The sequence below is a fragment of the Channa argus genome, chromosome 1 (assembly GCF_033026475.1).
Source record: "Channa argus isolate prfri chromosome 1, Channa argus male v1.0, whole genome shotgun sequence".
In the NCBI taxonomy this organism is placed as follows: domain Eukaryota; kingdom Metazoa; phylum Chordata; class Actinopteri; order Anabantiformes; family Channidae; genus Channa; species Channa argus.
In genome coordinates, this window is record NC_090197.1 from 29,949,901 (window position 1) to 29,969,462 (window position 19,562).

The 19,562-nt window shown below is 37.6% G+C and overlaps 2 protein-coding genes across 6 annotated transcripts in view; both read right to left on the minus strand.

Annotated features, from left to right (window-relative positions):
- The window catches only part of LOC137101877 (pyridoxal kinase-like), a 24,913-nt gene extending 12,242 nt beyond the window's left edge, over positions 1-12,671 (minus strand). The window contains exons 1-2 of one of the 2 annotated variants that reach the window (XM_067480843.1): positions 12,317-12,669; positions 2,791-2,845 (exon numbers count right to left, since the gene is read on the minus strand). In XM_067480843.1, the coding sequence (XP_067336944.1) occupies positions 2,791-2,845; positions 12,317-12,397 (136 nt within the window). In that variant the 5' untranslated portion in view covers positions 12,398-12,669. Of the gene's footprint in view, positions 1-2,790; positions 2,846-12,316 lie in introns of both variants that reach the window. The other variant, XM_067480853.1, reaches the window with a different exon arrangement.
- Positions 12,672-15,790: 3,119 nt separating this feature from the next.
- The window catches only part of itsn1 (intersectin 1 (SH3 domain protein)), a 43,407-nt gene continuing 39,635 nt past the window's right edge, over positions 15,791-19,562 (minus strand). For all 4 annotated transcript variants that reach the window (XM_067480129.1, XM_067480111.1, XM_067480103.1 and 1 more), the window contains one exon: positions 15,791-19,559. In XM_067480129.1, the coding sequence (XP_067336230.1) occupies positions 19,411-19,559 (149 nt within the window). In that variant the 3' untranslated portion in view covers positions 15,791-19,410. The remainder of the gene's footprint in view (positions 19,560-19,562) is intronic.

The window sequence follows — 19,562 nt, forward strand, 5'->3', positions numbered from 1 at the left end:
GCACACCTGGGTTTGCCTATACATTTGGTACTGTATGTACCAATATGGATTTACACACATGTAACATGAATGCCATTGTAAGCATGCGTAAGTGCACGTCTGCGTATGACATGTCTGCTGCAGGCTTATGTCGCAGCTCAGGTGAGTCACAGCCAGATCACGTGGTGGTGGTGGTGGGGTTCTGGTTGCTAAGCAACAAGCCAGGAGAAAGCCAAAGGGGCTAAGAAAAAGAGATGAGCAGTCAGAGTGTATGTGAGAGAGAGAAAAAAGCCAGGCCTACAGATAAGAGCTCGTTCTGTCGTCATCATTTGCTGCTGTCGTAATTCACAACGCCTGCTGCTGCTTACTGTTGCTCGTTCTCTCTGCTCCTCCTGTCTTTCTCATTTAATTTCTCCCATCTTTCTCATTCTCTCTCTATTCACCTTTCTTTGTTCCACTCACCAGCTAACTCTCCCTCTCAGAAGCATAATGTCTTCTTCAATATATCACAGCAAATTACACACAAATTGCATTCATAATGCTAGTGTACAGAAATTGCCAATGTTAGGGTCAATGCAAAAGACTATATTAAATTAGCTCTACAGTCTCAACAATTTATATTTTAAGGTCACTCAAACTAACAATTTACTATAGATGAGAAGAATTCTTGTCACTGTTTTTTTCTTAAATTTGTCCTCAGCTGTTGGGGCAATAATACTAATAAGCTGAGCCCTACAGATTTAAGTGAAATAGCTGAAAGCTCACATAAATCTGATCTAAGCTGTGCTGAGACAGACAAGACCACTATAAGGAAAAGAACAACTCCATAATGTCATTAAAACATTTGATGGTTTTTATACGCTGAAAGAATTTGCGAAAGGTCTTCACAGATAGCAGAACCTCTCATACTTTACACAAGGCTGTGTTTGATAGAAAGTCTGAACACCTGACTAGAAAAAAAAAATTCCAAAAACTCCGCAATTCATGTGCCTAATCTAGCTTCCAATCCACTTATATTATATAAACTCCCTCAGAAAGTTTCTTTTAAAAGTAATAAAGAAAAATACTTGTGAAGCAATGTACTGTATACAAAGTGTCCTTAATAACCAGTTTCCTGTAAATAATTACATCTCTGTAGAGTTTTTGTAACATGGTAACTGAGAAACCGGGTCTTGGTATAAATTACTTTTGGCAGATCACCTGCAATTTTCAAGTCATACCACTACTACTACTACTACTACTACTACTACTACTACTACTACTACTACTACTACTACTACTACTTTTTCAAATTTTAGTATTGTTTTAACATTTATTCTTATATATAGATATATTCTTAATGCCTTTGAGCGTTCATTTGGCTTTAGGTGCTTTGCCTACGAATTTCAATGGTAGGGAAAAACCTAGAAATGATGTTTACAAAGGGTTAATGTAAAGGAGTCATCGTATTTAAATGTAGTTTATCTGAGTAATGACGAATGACAATAAGCCCTATTACTGCGCTACTCCAGACCAGTCCCAGGCTTGCCCACACAGGAACACATAACAACTACAATTATGCTTAGCCCTTAGAAGAGGGCTGTCAAAAACACATATAGCATAACAAACCAGCCACAAGACAAATGCATTCTAAACTGTAATAGTGTCCTGATGCTATGAGGATTTCTGAGACTGGTTACTGCTTGTATCTACTCTGAAATAACAAACAACAGCTGGGCAGATGTGTTTGTTTTCTTTGCACTTAGCTGATTCATTCTTGAAGTTCAATTTGCATGAATAACATGAGCTGAGACCACCCATCTCTGCAAGACAGAGGAAAGACATAGAGCAGATTACTCATTGATGGGACTGGCAATTAGATCAAAATATTACGAGTATGTGCGACATGCCAGAATGATGCAGACAACAATCCCTCTTGGCCAAGGATGAAATATCTGTCTTTATAATCAGAACACTGCGGTTGCAATTAGAATTGATGCCTTTTTAAAAAATTCTAAATGTTTGTCTTAACTGCATTTCAGGATGTAATTAATGAAAATGGTAAACTCACAAAAACGGACAAAACATTTGCTTTTGTAATTGTTTGGCACACATTTTTACTTATACATCTGGTCAGGCTTGTGCTATGCCATTCTGATCGTTAATTTTATGATCATGTCAACACACAACATAAATTATTTCTACTTGAGCTGTGGTAAAATGAAACATCCCTGTGAAAAGCATCTAATCCTGTTACATCATAACCTGTTACAACATAACTGGAAGCTCTTTCGCTAAGAGACAGTTGTAAAATGGACATAGCAGGATGCTAGTAAACACATATTTAACTAGCCCCTAGTGTGGGTCATAGTTCCTCTTTCACATGACCTTCCTTGCTTACTATAGTAAAAATCCACATTTAAAATAAATTTCCCCAATTCTACTTTGAAAGTTTCTCTAGTGCCATACAAATGTATTCACAGGCTGAACAGTACTCACAGTACTGATAAGTAAACAGTCAGACTAGCAGCACCTTAGATGTCTCGCATGACTGGCACAGAGAGAAAGCCCACATAAAATGTGAATGGAGTCTTTGCCCTACAGCTGCTTCTGTTTGAGACCTGCTCTGGTGTCACCCAATGAACACACTGAACTCCCCAAAGATTTCGACGTCACCCATGAGCCTCAACACAGTCTCTGCCATGACCACAACCATCTCTTCAACACTCACTAGCACCTTATCACGACACCAGAGGCATAGACTGACTCATACACACCCACACCAAGTAAAGCACGCACACACAATAAAAGACACGATTTCATCAGTTTTACCTGTGTGGTTGGAGAACTGGACAGAATTGATGGAATCCACCTCAAACCCTAAAACCTGGTGGCAGACAGGAGACAGACAGATTTTTTTTTAGATGTCAGGAGAGATTTGGGCTACTGCTGAATTGTTATTTAAATACAGTAGTAAATGACACAAATAAATAACTCTGGCACACACAGCATGTACTATGTGTAGTGAATACTGTCAACACTGTAAATATGATATTTAGTACATTCAACCTGACATGAAATACGAATTAATAAATTAAAGTCTCAGAGCAATAACACACCAAAGTTTTAACTGTTTAAAAATAATTGTACACTTGGCCACTGAATGTTTCTTTGGTAACATTTCACAGTATCACAATTTGGCCTCTTTAGTCATTGTGTGTCTAGTTTTGAGGCTCTTTTTTCGGTCATTTTGTGTCTCTTCATAATTGTTTGGTGTCTCTTTGTGGTCACTGAGCCTCACTGTTTAAATTTTTTTTTTGTCTCATGTTAGTCATTTTGTGGTTTTGAGTCTAATCATCTGGAGCCTCTTCATACTAATTTAATGAGTCTTTGTGGTTGTTTAGCATCTTTTTGTGGGTGTTTTAAAACATGAAATACTTACACTTTACTTCATACACCTCTGATCCAGGGTTGCCCTGACATCGCAGGCCTCTGGGCCTGTGCCTGGTTGGAGCAATTTGTAAATCATGAATGCCAACTGCTATCACTAAAGTATAGTAATAAAGTATAAAACTTTGTAATATGACATAATTCCAAATCTTTACAGCGATGACTGCAACATGTACATGTGTCTGGGACTAAAAATTCCTAGTGTGTTCCTCGCCAGACTTTTTAAAATTACTAGACACACACACATACACGTTATCTGAATGAATCTATTTATTTAGTAATCAGGAAGCAAGCAGGCTGACTTCTTTGTTCTTTTCAATTGATAGTAACTTTGACATACAATAGTCTGTTCTCAGATGGGAGAGGCAGCGATTTCCCCCTGAAAAAGTAGTGCAGATAATAATGTTGACCTTGAAAGAAATTTTTAATGTTCTAGCTGTTATCAGACTAACATAACCTTTCCCTAGTGTTGTATATATTTTCTGAAAGGTAAAGTACACTGTATCATCAGCATGAAAAATTCATAAGGAATCAGTGGGGCCAAGAATGCAGCTAATAGAACGGTTTCTATTTGTCCACTCCTGATAGAAGGACATTTAAAGTAAGACTAGAAGATTTTTGTGTGTGGTTTGGAATCTTGTAAATACAATTAAGCTCAGTTAAGTGTCTAGTGTGCATTTGTAGTAAAATACATTAGTAAACATTATTTCAACATTTGTTTGGTAGCACTTAGGCTGAAACCAGGCAAATGACTGAACCCTGATGACATGCAAAAAGTCCGAGCTTAGTCCATGAATAGCTTCTGTATATCTGAATTAAAATCAGAACTTTGTGAAACATATTTTAACAGAAGAACATTACAAAAACCGAGATTACTATCATGTACTGTACGGCAAAGAAATGCAGCCAATATTCAAGTCTAAGAAGCTAGATACACGTTTCTCATTTTTGTTTAAAAATGTATAAACAGTTATTTAACCAAAACAACAGTTCAGAACTAGGATTTGTCTTTTGAACTGACTGTAAAGTTTATTAGGTACTCCTAGCTAAAACTAATTGCTTTTGGCTGTTTGTGTTTTTATAATATACACTGATTACACTGATGCAAAATGGATCAAATGGAACAGATATTAAAACAACGTAAGAATGACACAACTGTACACCCTACAGTACCAGTGCTTCAACATTTGAAGAGGGCTTATGTTTGCTCCAGGAGCTGTATTTACTTTTCACTTCATACATTAACAAAATATGTTTGCACACATCTGTATGTGATTGACAAGTGTCCCCAACTCTTTCAGCTACCCAAGAATAAGTTATTTAGGTGACATCCTTTTTTGCTTTACTCATGAGCCTCAAGTCATTTACACAGATGGAATGTTTACAATGCTGCTGACTGGAAGGCTTTCTCTCAAGTATCATCAGAGACTAAGAAGAAGATCACACATTTATTGAAAGTAAACAATTTTCTTCTTTACAGAAACACTTTTGGTAAATTCTCAAATGAGGAAACCCTCTAGCTAAAGACAGGTTCTTTAATTAGCATGTGTCACAGTATAGGCTGATGACATCTGAGTCAACACAAACTCTGGATTTACAGCATCGGGACTTAGCTGGCAGGGTCTTTCAGCTTTGCATGAACTCTTGCTCTTGCTACTGGTAATTCGCAGCTTTTTAAACATGTTGGTGGTGTACAAATCTTTACACATTACTAATGTTTGATTGTGTCATCATCTGTTACTGCAGCAGCTTATATATTATATAGGACGGTAGGGTGTATTTCGTAAATAAATCTAAGTCTATAAACTGACATCATGTCACATGGTACCACAGTACAACTTAATGGTGTCAATTTACTTATGTTTTTGACTAAAACTAGCCTAATAGATATCATAATGTTTGCAGGTTTCTAAGGCAGCAATTAGGCACTGCGCTGCTTCAAGCCAAGTACACAACGTAAGCATGCTGACATGCGAACATACTTGTGATCGCAGAGTAAGTGTTACATACTCTAGTGTTCTGGGATCCCTCAATGTCTGCATTAAATTTCATAGTGATCTATTTCAGTTTTGGAATTTTATAGTTTGTGCGAAAGTAGATGACCAATTAACCAATTTTACCACTACATCTGAGCTAGTGTGGCTGAAGATCCTGATATTCAACAGTCAAACACGTAATTGGCAAAAACAATGATTTGGCAACATTATTTCCACTAATCATTTCAACTCTAGCTACAAAAAGTTGCAAAGAGTAAAAATAAACAAAACAGGAGTGTCTGGCTATCAAGAATGAATATGTCATTGTCTTAATGTCACCAGCCCAAAAAACCACAACACTGTTCATTTCTCTCAGCAAACTGCAATGTGTAACAGCATTTGGAAGAAAAATAAAACTGATTATAGTGATTCAATTCTCTGCAATATTAATATAAAAAAATACTTGAATCCCCACTATGTGTGTGTGAAGATAACTGTTGAGTTATGTTTCTATGTGAAAGCTGAATCTACACAGTCCAGCTCTAAGGCAGTCTGTCTCCATCTTCAGTGACGTCATGTTGAGGAGGAATCCAGTAGCAGCCAATCTATGACCTTTTTCCTCATCCTGCCATCTCTTGGCTAAGATTCTCTATCCTGACAACAGAGCAAGGGATGGCCTGCGTACTCATTGATAATGTCTCATCCCTTATCTTGACTACTAACTGAATCATAGCCATTACTCTGAATAATAAAGGTGCCACTATCAATGACCTGTGGGTTTTTTAAGTCTAAGGTTTTTTTCCCCCACACGCATCAGTGGTGGTTAATTGAGAAAATGACCACAACACTCAACAGCTAAATACACACTAAATTATATAGTTAAAGCTATTAAGCTTACATATGTTTATGGTATATCTCTGAGTGTATCTCATTCTAAATGTACTATTTCTGAATAACAATTGAGTTCATTAATAAAGTATTTGCCAATTTACAAGGCCAACGATGTAATGGATTTAGATTCTAATGTGTGAGAATTTGTCACTTTTTACAGTAAACTGAATATGTTTGGGGTTTGGACTGTAAGTTAAAGTCATAAAGCTGACTGAAAACATTAACTTTGGCTCTGGGAAATATTTTTTACCATATACTGAGTTTTTACAGACCAAATTGCTGATCATAACATACAACACAAGGACAATTTCAACACTGTAATAATTGAAAAGTAAAAGCAACCTCAAGACATTCTGCATGACTGGTTACATTTTTCACCAGAGGAACATCTATAAATACAGTAGGACTCAGTTACTTTGTATATTCCATATTTAGCAGCATTCAAGGTTATTTAAGGTCCTAAATGTACGTAACACATAATTAGTAGATACCCTATAAAAAGACTAAAAACACTTTTAAGAGGATTGTTACTAATAATATTTGTATAATATAAACTGTAAATGTGAACTTACAGGTAATTTAAAGATGCCCTGAAAAGGGATTGACACTGTCAAATAGTGGCTCACATACCAATATTTTGTGATAGAGAACTGGTATTTGTGTATTGTTTTTCATTAAGGCTTTGGAACTTAGTGTTTATCTTCAAAAAATCTAAAACAAATATATATTGTTTTATTATACTATAAAAAACTTCTTAATGTTTAGATTTGTGTCTTGACTGTAACTGGGGTTTGTTTTTGTGTTGTTGCTCAAGAGTACATGTCCAATAACCTGAACAAGAATTGGTGAAGTTGCCATTTAACCAGCTAGAGTAAATTGTTCGAACAACTTGTTGATTAATAAGTGTCTAGTGTGCACTTGTAGTAAAATACATTGGTAAACATTATTTTAACATTTATTTGGTAGCACTTAGGCCGAAACCAGGCAAGTGGCTGAACCCTGATGACATGCAAAAAACCTAGCAGCCATTAGGATAACCGCAAAATAAATCCTGGGGTGCTGCAGGCTAAAAATAGACTTCTCACAACAAGTGATGGAGGATGAAGCCACATGCACTTTCGGCCTAAACTAGCTGGCACGCACCTGCTCATAGAAAATATTAAACTAACAATCACCACCATCAGCATTATCATATAACAATTATAGACAAAGCAGTTTCAGTTATCCTACTGACAGCATCAAGGATCATAAAAGGAAATGAACGCTTTTCTGGCTAGGAAGAGCTAATAACCTCTGTGTGTCCTTTTGCATAATGTCAAATCAATGGGTTGTTTCAAATGCATTTAATCTCTCTAATAGTTATACCTTCTTGTAAAGCAATCTAAACTCTTCAGTTAGGTAGGGGCATGATTAGGCAACAATGAACGTAGGCAGTCACTCAACTCCAAATTCATGATCTTCTTATCATTAGGCTACATAACAACACACATGTTAAGAGCTACTTAAAAGATGTAGCCTCAACAGTTACTCATCTGTAAGTGGTTTACAATCCAATCTGTTACTCTGGTTAATTGATGTCTTCAGCTAATCTACCCTTTTCTTTATGACCTTCTGATTAGGAAGCTCAAAATGTAGATTAAACAACATGAAAACAGTTTTGGTGAACTCTTTGAGCCTTCACTTAGGTGATTAATGAAATGAATCTGTAACATTGTGTAGTACAAAAGCCATTGCTTGCTATGAACACCTGCTTTTATGGTACCAAATACCATACAAGCTCATCAATAATTTTGATGTTTGGGGTGTCATACAATTTTAATCAAACACTAGCCAAACAATGATTGGAATAACATTACATGATATAATACTTCGCCAATGCAATGACTCAATATAAGGAATAAATTGGCAGATTTACAGCAATAACAAATGCAGTGTTTATTTTCTATTCATCAGTAAATGCATTTCCTTTTTTATGTTGCCTTACTTCACACTTCAGTTATTGTCTAATCACCAATACACCTTTTTCACATTTGCACACTTCTGAGAAATACAGAGCAGAGAACATGCTGCTTAACTTCCATTGCAAGTCATTACATAGGAACAATTGCAGAATCTATTAAAGCAGGCAGCACTCTGCCCATAAACTGAGTTGTCCCAAGCCGTTTTTCGTGGAACAACTTTGTCATACCAGAGAAAGGGGAGAATATCTATGAAAGGGAAAGTAAACATGCACAGCGTGAAGTGGAAATAGGGTTACCCGTTCACTAAGTACTTTCAGTTTTTGTGAAAAGGATCTATGGGAGACACTCGACTCTTGACCTTGCCACGGGTTGCTATAGTGGTTCTCAGTTTACAGACATGTACTTAAAATTATAACAAGAGAAATTATGGATCGTATGCCTCTCCAAATTTCAATATTTTTATAAATACAGCAAATCTTCACAATTGATCTATGAAACAATGAGGCAGGCATAACTTGAACTTAACATTTTAAACTGATAAAGTTGTCCAAGTCATGTTCTGTTGAGCCTACTATTCCCTTAACTTTGAGCAGCAATGACTTCATGACCTTCTTTATGAATAAAATTGTAGCTATTAGAGAAAGTATTCACCAGATCCTCCCCCCAAAAATTACAGATAGATCTTCATGTACAGCAGTGCTAGAATCATGGATAAGGCCCCACTCCCTGTTAGACTGCTTTTTACCCATAGATCTCTCTGAGCTAACTTCAATTATTACCTCATCTAAACCAACAACCTGTCTGCTAGACCCTATTCCAACTAAGCTGCTCAAGGAAGCTTTACCCTTAATAGATACGTTCATATTAGATATCATCAATCTATCTTTAGAAACAGGCTATGTACCACAGGCCTATAAGGTAGCTGTAATTAAACCATTACTTAAAAAACCCGGTCTTGACCCAGGTGTTTTAGCCAATTACAGACCAATATCTAATCTCCCCTTTATTTCTAAAATAATTGAAAAAGTAGTCGCAAAACAATTATGTGATCACCTCCATAGGAATAATTTGTATGAAGAGTTTCAGTCAGGATTTAGAGTTCATCATAGTACAGAAACAGCACTGGTAAAAGTCACCAACGATCTTCTCATGGCCTCAGATAATGGACTCATCTCTATACTTGTTCTGTTAGATCTTAGTGCCGCATTTGATACCATTGATCATAACATTTTATTACAGAGACTGGAACATGAAATTGGAATTACAGGAACTGCACTAGGTTGGTTTAAATCCTATCTGTCTGATAGATTTCAATTTGTTCATGTTAATGATGAATCCTCCATGCACACAAAGGTTAGCTATGGAGTTCCACAAGGCTCTGTGTTAGGACCAATACTTTTTACTTTATATATGTCTCCTTTAGGCAACATTATTAGAAAACACTTCCACTGTTATGCTGATGATACCCAGCTATATTTATCTATGGAACCAGATGAAAATAATCAGTTAATAAAGCTTCAAGCATGCCTACAAGACATAAAGGCCTGGATGTCCCACAATTTTTTACTTTTAAACTCAGACAAAACTGAAGTCATAGTATTTGGGCCCAAAAATATCAGAGATATGATGTCCAACCATATTGTTACCCTAGATGGCATAAGTCTGGCCTCCAGTACTACTGCAAGGAACCTTGGAGTTATTTTTGATCAGGATCTGTCCTTTAAGTCACATATAAAACAAATCTCTAGAACAGCCTTCTTCCACCTACGGAACATTGCCAAAATTAGGAGCATACTGTCTCAAAGTGATGCCGAAAAACTGGTCCATGCATTTGTTACTTCTAGGTTGGACTACTGTAATTCCCTACTTTCAGGATGCCCCAGTAACTCCCTAAAGAGCCTGCAATTAATCCAAAATGCTGCAGCAAGAGTGCTGACTGGAACTAGCAAGAGAGATCATATTTCACCTTCACTAGCTTCTCTCCATTGGCTTCCCATTAAATTTAGAATAGAATTTAAAACCCTGCTTCTTACATATAAAGCTCTGAATGGTCAGGCTCCATCATATATAGAAGACCTCATAGCACCATATCATCCCAGTAGACCACTTCGCTCTCAGAATGCAGGCCTACTTGTGGTTCCCAGAATTTCCAAAAGTAGAATGGGAGGTAGAGCCTTTAGCTATCAAGCTCCTCTCTTGTGGAACCAGCTCCCAGTTCAGATTCGGGAAGCAGACACCCTCTCTACTTTTAAGTCTAAGCTTAAAACCTTCCTCTTTAATAAAGCATATAGTTAGTTATAGTTATGCTGCCATAGGCTTAGACTGCTGGGGGACCCACCCCCCAATGCACTGAGCTCCTTTCCTCCTCTTGACCATCTCTCCTCTCCTCTCACCCCGCAATTCTCACCACTGTATGTCATTAACTCTGTGTGTTCTCTCCCGTAGTTGTCTCTGTCCTCCTCTGTCCCCCTCTCTCTGTCCCTTTCTGCAGGTGTCCCCCGGCTTTGAAGCTGTGTGTCTTCCAGCGTGCAGCTACTGGTCCTACCAATCTGCCCGATGTTTTGTTATCGCTTTTTGTTGCTCTGTTCTTTTCTCTCTCCCCTTTCCACTCACCCCAACCGGTCGAGGCAGATGGCCGTCCACCCTGAGCCTGGTTCTGCTGGAGGTTTCTTCCGTTAAAGGGAGTTTTTCCTCTCCACTGTTGCCTATGGCTTGCTCCAGGGGGAATTGTTGGGTTCTCTTTATATATCTTTATAATCTTGACTTTATTCTGTAAAGTGCCCTGAGATGACTTTGTTGTGAATTGGCGCTATATAAATAAAGTTGAATTGAATTGAATTGAGTCTGTAGTGCCATAGTTTCTCACACACATAAACACAAAAGGAAAGTGAAATCATGCTAATGAACTCAACCAACTAACTTCCAGAAAGTAGCACAGCTGCTACTGTGTCTGAAGTTAATAGAAAAACAAACAAACAAACAAAACACATCTTATAACCCTTTTTTCCAATCTGCTATAGTTTCAAAACAGCAAATATCTGTGGTAATTATCTGTACATCTTGTAGAATTTTCTTGGAAGTTATCAAATTAAGGAGGATGGATTTCTGTCAGTCTATGTGCTCCCATAAACATCATGGCCATTACAGCTGCTTGCTTGTGTGCTGCTGTCAGAAAAGGATGACTTCCCAAGGCACCATGCTGTGGTGACTGGTTAGCAGGGTTCTTGATCCAAATTTCTCTCTGTGCGCCAAGATTATCACTAGTTTGCCTGTGGTTGCAAACAGGCACACTGAGCTGTCAGTTAAAAGCTTTGCCCATACTACAGTTACCGTCAGTCTCACCATTTACCCAAGTAGGGGTCATTTGATTAAAACATGGAGGTTCATTATTAGCCACAACTCTGCCCCTACTAGTCAAGTTGCTCCAAAGTCCGTCATTTATCATAAGTTTGCTCTTATAATTTTTCGCAAAGGATGATAAAACCTCACATAAAACACCTTGCTTCAGTATCGGACATCCTCAATGACAGGTGTCGTGCTACGATTTCAACGTCAGATGACCCCGCCCCCCCCTTTACTTATAGCCCAAATGTTAAATAAAGGTTAAATAAACAATACAGTGACAAAAACGAAAGAGTTATGAAATATATATCCCCAATCATTTAGTGTAATGGTTTGTGACAGAACACATCTGTCAGGAAACTGATTTCTGCACGACACCTTGGACATCTACGTTACTACACTGTTATTTTCGGCATTTCAAGCAGATACCTTAAGCTGCCGTTCTTTATTTAGCTGCTGTTCTACACTTCCATAACAGGAGAAACATATCTAACCGTGGCCACAAATTAACTAATTGCCTGTAAGCAAAGACTGTGCAAAGTAGCCAAGTTTGTACAGCGCAAGTGGCTAACAGTTAGCGCGTATCATTACAAAAATATCTACTTGTCTCAGTCGGTTTGTTGCTAAGGCTAAGACTCTGTCAAATATCGTGGGCATATGGGACCCAAGCATGTCAGACTGGGTCATGCCCGTTAACCGCGGGCTATCCGATAATGGATGCATGCAAGTTGTATTTACCTGTAATGGGAAAGAGGCGCTTTTGTTGCCCACATATCCCCGGACTACATGGCTCTGTATGGACAGAACACGGCATTCCATGGCGGCTCCCGGTCTGCCGACGAGAGAAACAGATAGTCCGTTTTTTCAACGATAGTCACGTCTACACATAACAACACGAAAACCAAATCTATATTCAACGACAGCGCCGTCGGTTGGGGAGATGCAACGTTTGTTAGCTGGCTAACTAACCAGCTTTGTGGCACACGCAGAATTGTGATGTGTGTGAGCGCGTGTGGCGGTTGTAACGGGTGATGTGCGGTGAGAGTGCGCGTGACAATGAGTCCGCGTTCACCCACCCCACTCACCCCACTACCCCCACTACAACAAACAAGCACACCGATGCAGCGGGAATCGGCTCAGCAAAGGCCGTTAAATGTGTTGTTACTGTTGTCATTAACTTTGACACAACGGAGAATCCTAATCTGAGAGTTTCACGAGCGTAGCGGACAAGCGTGAGGTGGCGTGCAGGTACACCAACACTGAAAGACAAACACGCACGCCAGCATTCTATACAGGCAAACTCTGTGACCGCCTAAAGCGTATGACGTCACCACAGCGCATGCGAGCGCATCATCATCAACGCAGCTGGATCTGAATGGATATGAATGGCAGTTGTCTTATTTATATTCTGTTTTATTCTATTCTTTTACTTTACACAGTCGAATTATGATTTAATCTATTGCATTATTAATTTACCCAGATAAGTCTTATCACTGCCTAAATAAAATACGTTCGTAAAATAAGATTACTTTTGCAGCTTTATGAAAGAGTCTGGTGCGTGCTCACTTTTTTTTTGGGGGGATTTCTATTGCAGAGTCGTGACTAAGGGGGGGACTTATCTTGGCTCAAAACCACACAACACATCGAGCTGTGATGGAGAGAGACAGAGTGCATGTACGTATAAATATAGCAAACACATTCAAGTAAGAGTGAAATCACAAAAATAGAGAGAGTTAGATAGAGATAAGTGCATCCATGTAAACAAATGCTGAAATGACAGTTCCACCTGCTGTTTATTGGGGCCTCAGCTGTCACACAAAGAAACATTCTCAACATTTTTAATTTTGAAAGTGCTGCCTTAATAAAATAAAATAGTTTTTTTTGTTATTGCACAACACAACTAAACAGCCAGGAAAACATTTTCCTGTTCTGTTGGAGATGACTCAATGAAGATAAAACTAGAAGATATGATTTATGGATCATTTGCAGTCCTGGTCCATGATGGACTCTTCAATGCAAACAGAAGCAGTTGTTATGTTACTGTACATTTTGAAATGCATAATATATATTTTTGTCACTGCATATAATTGATTGAGTGTGTGCAGAGAAGATTCCTAATAATGAGCTGCAGTACCACAGAGCTCAAACATCATGTTCCAGAGTTAAAAATATAATTTATAATCTCCATAGGAAATGGGATTTTCAAATGAAATGTATACCTTAAATTGATGTGACGTCAGATGAATTAAAAATACACCAATACCATATCAAAATGTATATTTTGGGTAAATGTATTGGGTATTTGGGAAAATGTATTTTCTGATTATAATGATTCAGTTTTGAAACATAAACCCATAATGCAAATTAATGTTTTTGATTAGTTCCTTGATTAGCTCTGTTTATTTCCAATAAACTATGAAGTGCTGTCACCATTCCTTATTTATTTACTTATCCACTTTTTATCTATACTTCCCGTTTAGGGTCACAGTGGGGTTGGAGCCGATCCCAGCTATCACATACACACTCACTGGCCACTTTAATAGGTACACCTGTGCAATTTGATGCAATCCAATACAGCAGGTCTGCCGTGAATTCTACTTTTACAATGTTATAATTTCTCAGTTTTTAAGTTAAAACTGTCAGAAAGGTGATAATTCTACTCTCTGTTTATTATTGAGGTCATAGTGGGTAGTGGAGTCGTACTGGAGTGCATTATATTAAGAGATGGTTCTAATGTTTTGGGAACCATATTTAAAATTAGTGAGGTGGCCAAAACATTAGAACCATCTTTTTTTATAAACCATCAGATTAATCAATACTGGAAATAACTTTAACCTGCAGCCTTATACAGTTTTGCAGATGTAGTCACAGGAATAAACATGGCTTAGATCTTATCCATGGTTCCTGTAACGTAAAGTGTCTAAAGAACCCTGGACTCATGCATGGGACACTAAGTGAAATATGCAGTAATAAAGGAGGAGTTGGTAAGACTGTTTGGTCTTGGTAGATCCATTATAAATGTATTTACAAATTTATGAGTTGTACCTTTGAATATTTAAATCTAAGGACAAAACCACAACTTAAGGGCTTTATTGTTTGAAACTAATACTATTTTTACCTCTAGCTTTAAGTATCGTTTTGTGTATGTACATTTTATTAAGTTTGTGGCACCACTTTTGTTGAATACAATTGAAAAATTAACTAATATATGCTGGAACAATAGACATTTACAATAGAAGTTAAGTAAATCTGCATTTATGTTAAAAGTCACTCTGGATATACACTTTTTTGTTTGGCTAATCTGTGATTAGTAAAAATAACACCCCCCTTCTAGTGCATGTGCCAGCACAACATGTAGCTGGAATAAATGCACACATATAATTATAGTCATGTGAATACCCCCTTATTTTCAAATGACCAAAAGAGTAAAGTAGAGCTTTTTTCATCAACATTTTGATGCACAAATGTTTAAGAATACATTTTTAAAAAATTCATCAAAGGGGATGCAAAAAACTTAAAAAAAAATATACTCAACAATTTTTGTTAATTCTAATAATGAACAAACATTTGTACCAGCTGCATGTGCAACATAAAAAATTGAATTTAATAACTATATACTAACGAAGAAGACTGTTAATGTCCTTTTATAAGGAGAATGGGCTTGTGTAGGAAAGCGGGGGATTTCTAAGTTAGCCCAGGTCACCCTGTGGCTCTTTGCACCTTCTGAAGCTCTTTTTTTTAGCTAAGGTGTGTTACAGGGTTCACATTCCAGTCAAATGTGACCACAGTGGGACAAGTGTGTGCAGTAAGAGACCTTAAAACATGTAAAACTACAACAAACCAAAACAAGCCGAGCAGAACGGTTACAGAACTGGAATATTGACTACTGTTTGTGTCATCAAATTTAATTAAATGACTAGTGTGATAAAACCAAAGTTCTGGGCTGTTTCAACAGTTTTAGAGAAACTGACTTGAAAATGGGAAATGCCATGTTTCAACACAACCCCACAAATAGCTGATCTTAGTGTTATGCTTAGTGTGATGGTAAGAATCCCACGTTTCTTGGACACCTTAAAGAAAAGAGGCATTTATTCGTTGTGGTTTCTCAGAAGTTTGAGGAGATAAAACTGTTAAATATTTCCAAGGCTTAAAGTGAAAATAAATAATATATTTTTCAGCCTTAAAAGGAACCAACAAAGCCAACTGCTGCAGTCTTGGTCCAACTGAAGTTTATTCATAACATTGAAAGACAACATACATCATCATCTTCTACAGTGATAATTAACAGTGGGCTCTCTCTATCACCCCCCATAGCACTCATATATTAACTCTCAGATAGCAGTAGTATACACAACCTGGAAAGTAAGAACAGGTTCAAACTGGATTAGGTTAGTTTCAGTACAGTGTGGAGTGGAAAGGGGGTGGGGGTCCTGAAGGGACGTACAACAACTTCATCATCATTCATTATCATTATCATCAGCTTCAGTCTGGGGGACACACAAACATTCGTTCACACCTCCTCCACAGTCAAGGTGCTGCAACGGCCGCTCTGACTTCTGATTGGACAGTGGCTGGTCACAAAGGTAACTAACAGTTGTCTCAGTGGTATTTCAGTATATTGCTGAAGTGGTGGCTTAAATCAAAAATCATTATGTATACTCACTGGCAAAGTAGCTAACTAACCAACATATGTACAACTTTTGTGAGCAAACAAACTAGCATTGTTTTCCCTCTAGCTTTGCTGATACAGCGGCCATTTTGAAAACCCAGGTTGGGAAACTCCAATGAAGAAAGTAACTCCTAAGTTTATTGGTGTAATATATTGAAAATCAAAAACGAAAACATTCCTTGTTTTTATGGTTAAAAAAAGTTATTAACTATGGCACATTAAATGGCAATTTGTGCGTTGTTTCATTTGGCACCTTCTCATGAACAAGCTAACACAACCCCATGTGAAGGCACCAAGTAAGCTATGCAGCAGCAGTGAAATCTATATAAATTTTGCTGTAAACAAAATATCTGATGTCTATCATATTTTAGCTATTCATATTTTAAATATTTTGCCCTAATGTGAGCTGTCACAGCCCAGGCTATAGCAAGTAGCTAGCTAAAAGCTAGCCAGTATATTTGCTCATTTAAGCAATCATAACAGCTCTCATAATTGCTACTTTAGCTAACAATGCTAATATATGACAATGCTTAATTCTCGCGCACGTTTAAAAGAATGTGATAATCTGTATTGTTTCTTCATTATCATGCAGTGCATTTTGACTCAAGCCCTCAGTAAAGCACCCAATGTGTATTAATCTGCACCTGTATATATACTGCGAGCTAAGCTTTCTCCTGTTTGCGCAGTATTTGTTAAAACTACAGTACGCCTCAATGTTTTAGGAAATTCCTTGCCTTTAAAATAATATTTTACTGTATATTTTTGATCTGTTTGGATTTCCTAACCGTAAAAAAAATAGAATAACATGGGGATTTAAACGTCACTTTTAATCACAGTTTAGCAGGTTAAGCTTCCTACTTTGGACTATTCAAAACGGCTGCTGTGTGACATATGTTAGTATGTTCTGCTCGTGTGGGCTTTACAGTAACAGTACGGGACGTAAAACTGCTTCTACATTGAGCTTTCTCAGGGTTAGCGCGTGTAAATGGTTTAAAATACATTTGTGTTGTATGAAGCTTGTTTACGAGTCTCAGAATTTCCCTCCCTGCATAGTGATCTCCACTGTTACAGCTTCACATAGCAGCGACATAACAACAGAGGTCAGATGTGTGACAAAAACCACCTTTAACTATGCACCCCCCCCCACACACACACACACAGTACCTTGCTATCTGTCACACCTGTTCCTCGTATGGCCATGTTTCAGCCATATTATTTTTAGAATTGGTATAACTGATACATGTCAAAGTGACCTCTTGTACTTTCTCTAACTTATTTACACTAAACACTTGTCATATACTGGGGTAAAGTCTTTTTATATTTTCATCCTATTCGCATGGTAAGCATTTCTCAATAAACCTGTACAAACTGAGCACCTGCTAAAATAACATGGCATAAATGTTCAGTGAGGACAGTGAAAACAGTCTAAATTGATACAAAGTCAAGGTCCCTTACATGCAGTTTCCCAAAGGTGAAAGCCTGAAAAGCTTATCTGAATACTCTGAAAGTGTTTAAGACTCACTGTAAAGATAAAAGAAAATGTACAATGAGCTGTACGGTTAATTAGCCTGTTCACCTTGACACTCATACATTCATTCACACCACACGTGCGCACACACACCCACACACCCACACACACACACACACGTACACACACACACACACACCCACACACACACACACACACACACAGGGATGAAGAAGAAAGGCTGGGATTGTCACTGGAGCATCTGTGAGACTTTCTGAAAAAGCAAAGGGACAGAACACAGCACAGCCGATCACAGCAGATCTCCAAGAGGACTGGAGTGTAGTAAAGTGAACCAGATTGGACTGAACTGGACCAGATTTAAGGAGGGCATAAGTAGACTAGACTTGAATAGAAACAGACTGAGCTACAGAAGCTAATCTGTTATTGTGACAAATTCTTAATTAGAGTCTCAATTTTTAATTGATTAACTATTTTAGCACTGCAAGAAACTGTGTGACCAGGACAATTAATGACATTAAGATCTTTGTATCACAATCTGCAGACACAAATTTAAGGTAGAATATTTATCATAGAAACCATATATATATATCTCTTTCAGATTTCAACACACTTTAAAATGACTCATTGCAACAATACTGCAAATCAAATGACTAAAAGTCACACAATGCCATTGTACTTAAATAATCTAGTGTAGCCTTGAGGCTACAGTAGTTGCTGTCTATGTTTCTGTTTTGCTTTCTCAAGGCTGAATTTAGTGTTTGCTGTTGGCCCTAATTCAGTTAGTTTGTGGTCATTTGACAAAACTAAATTTTTTTAGTTTTAGGAAAAATACACCATTTATTCTTAATATAAACTCAATGGTGTCAGAACCTAATTTTGACCTTAAAAGAAGAATACGTAATATGCATTGCAACTTCCCCGATTAATCACACTACCAAAAAGAAACTGATACACAGTGTATTTTGGTATTTTACGGTTCCTAAAGAGGGCTTCTGCAGTGTTAACGAAATAAAATTAGAAACTTATTGAAACCTATTTATTCCCACATATAAAAAAAATACATTTCAATTTCATTGCCATACTGGTCCATAAATAAGATCAAATCTATACATTAAAATGCATTTTATATACATTTTTTAGGTAAACATGTCACTGGAAAAATTGACAACTGCTCACTGTGAGTGAATGAGCTCTGTAGATATTGTGGCTAGAATTATAATAATAATAAATTATTGCATAAAAACCTTACAGACCACTGTTTCGGCAGCCTCACAGTAGTTTGCAGATGTGTAAGTAACTAAGGACGCCTTTGTGGATGAAATGTGGGACTTTTAATACCTTCTGAAGCTCGTTATAGAGATGTGAATATCAGTTTTTTTATGAATTTGCAAGACTGAGCCCCAGATTAGTTTGCCCAGTTGACAATCCTAACTTGCTGCTTCTAAAGTACTAAAAAGTTAATTTCTTTTCATTTAATTTAACAGGGAAATGACAGTTACTCTTACTTACTTACTCTTACTCAGTTGCCCAGTCTGAAAGGACCGAGAAACTGCTCCAGCCCAAAGTAACAGAATCCAGACCAGTCGAGTCCAATCCAGCCCAACCTCCTGGTCCAAATCACATGTCTTAGTTGCTCAACAGTCCAATCTAGTCCAGTGGGGTCCCGTTCTGTTTTTATGGTTCTTCAAACAGCTGGAGGTCCAGCCTGACGACGATCTCGCCTGTGGGAACCTCGTGGAGTAGCAATCTCTTCGTGATTGGTCCTTTAGAGCCCTGGTCCTTCTTTATTTCTGCCAATCGGATTTCCGTCCTGCCGAGGAAGTCTG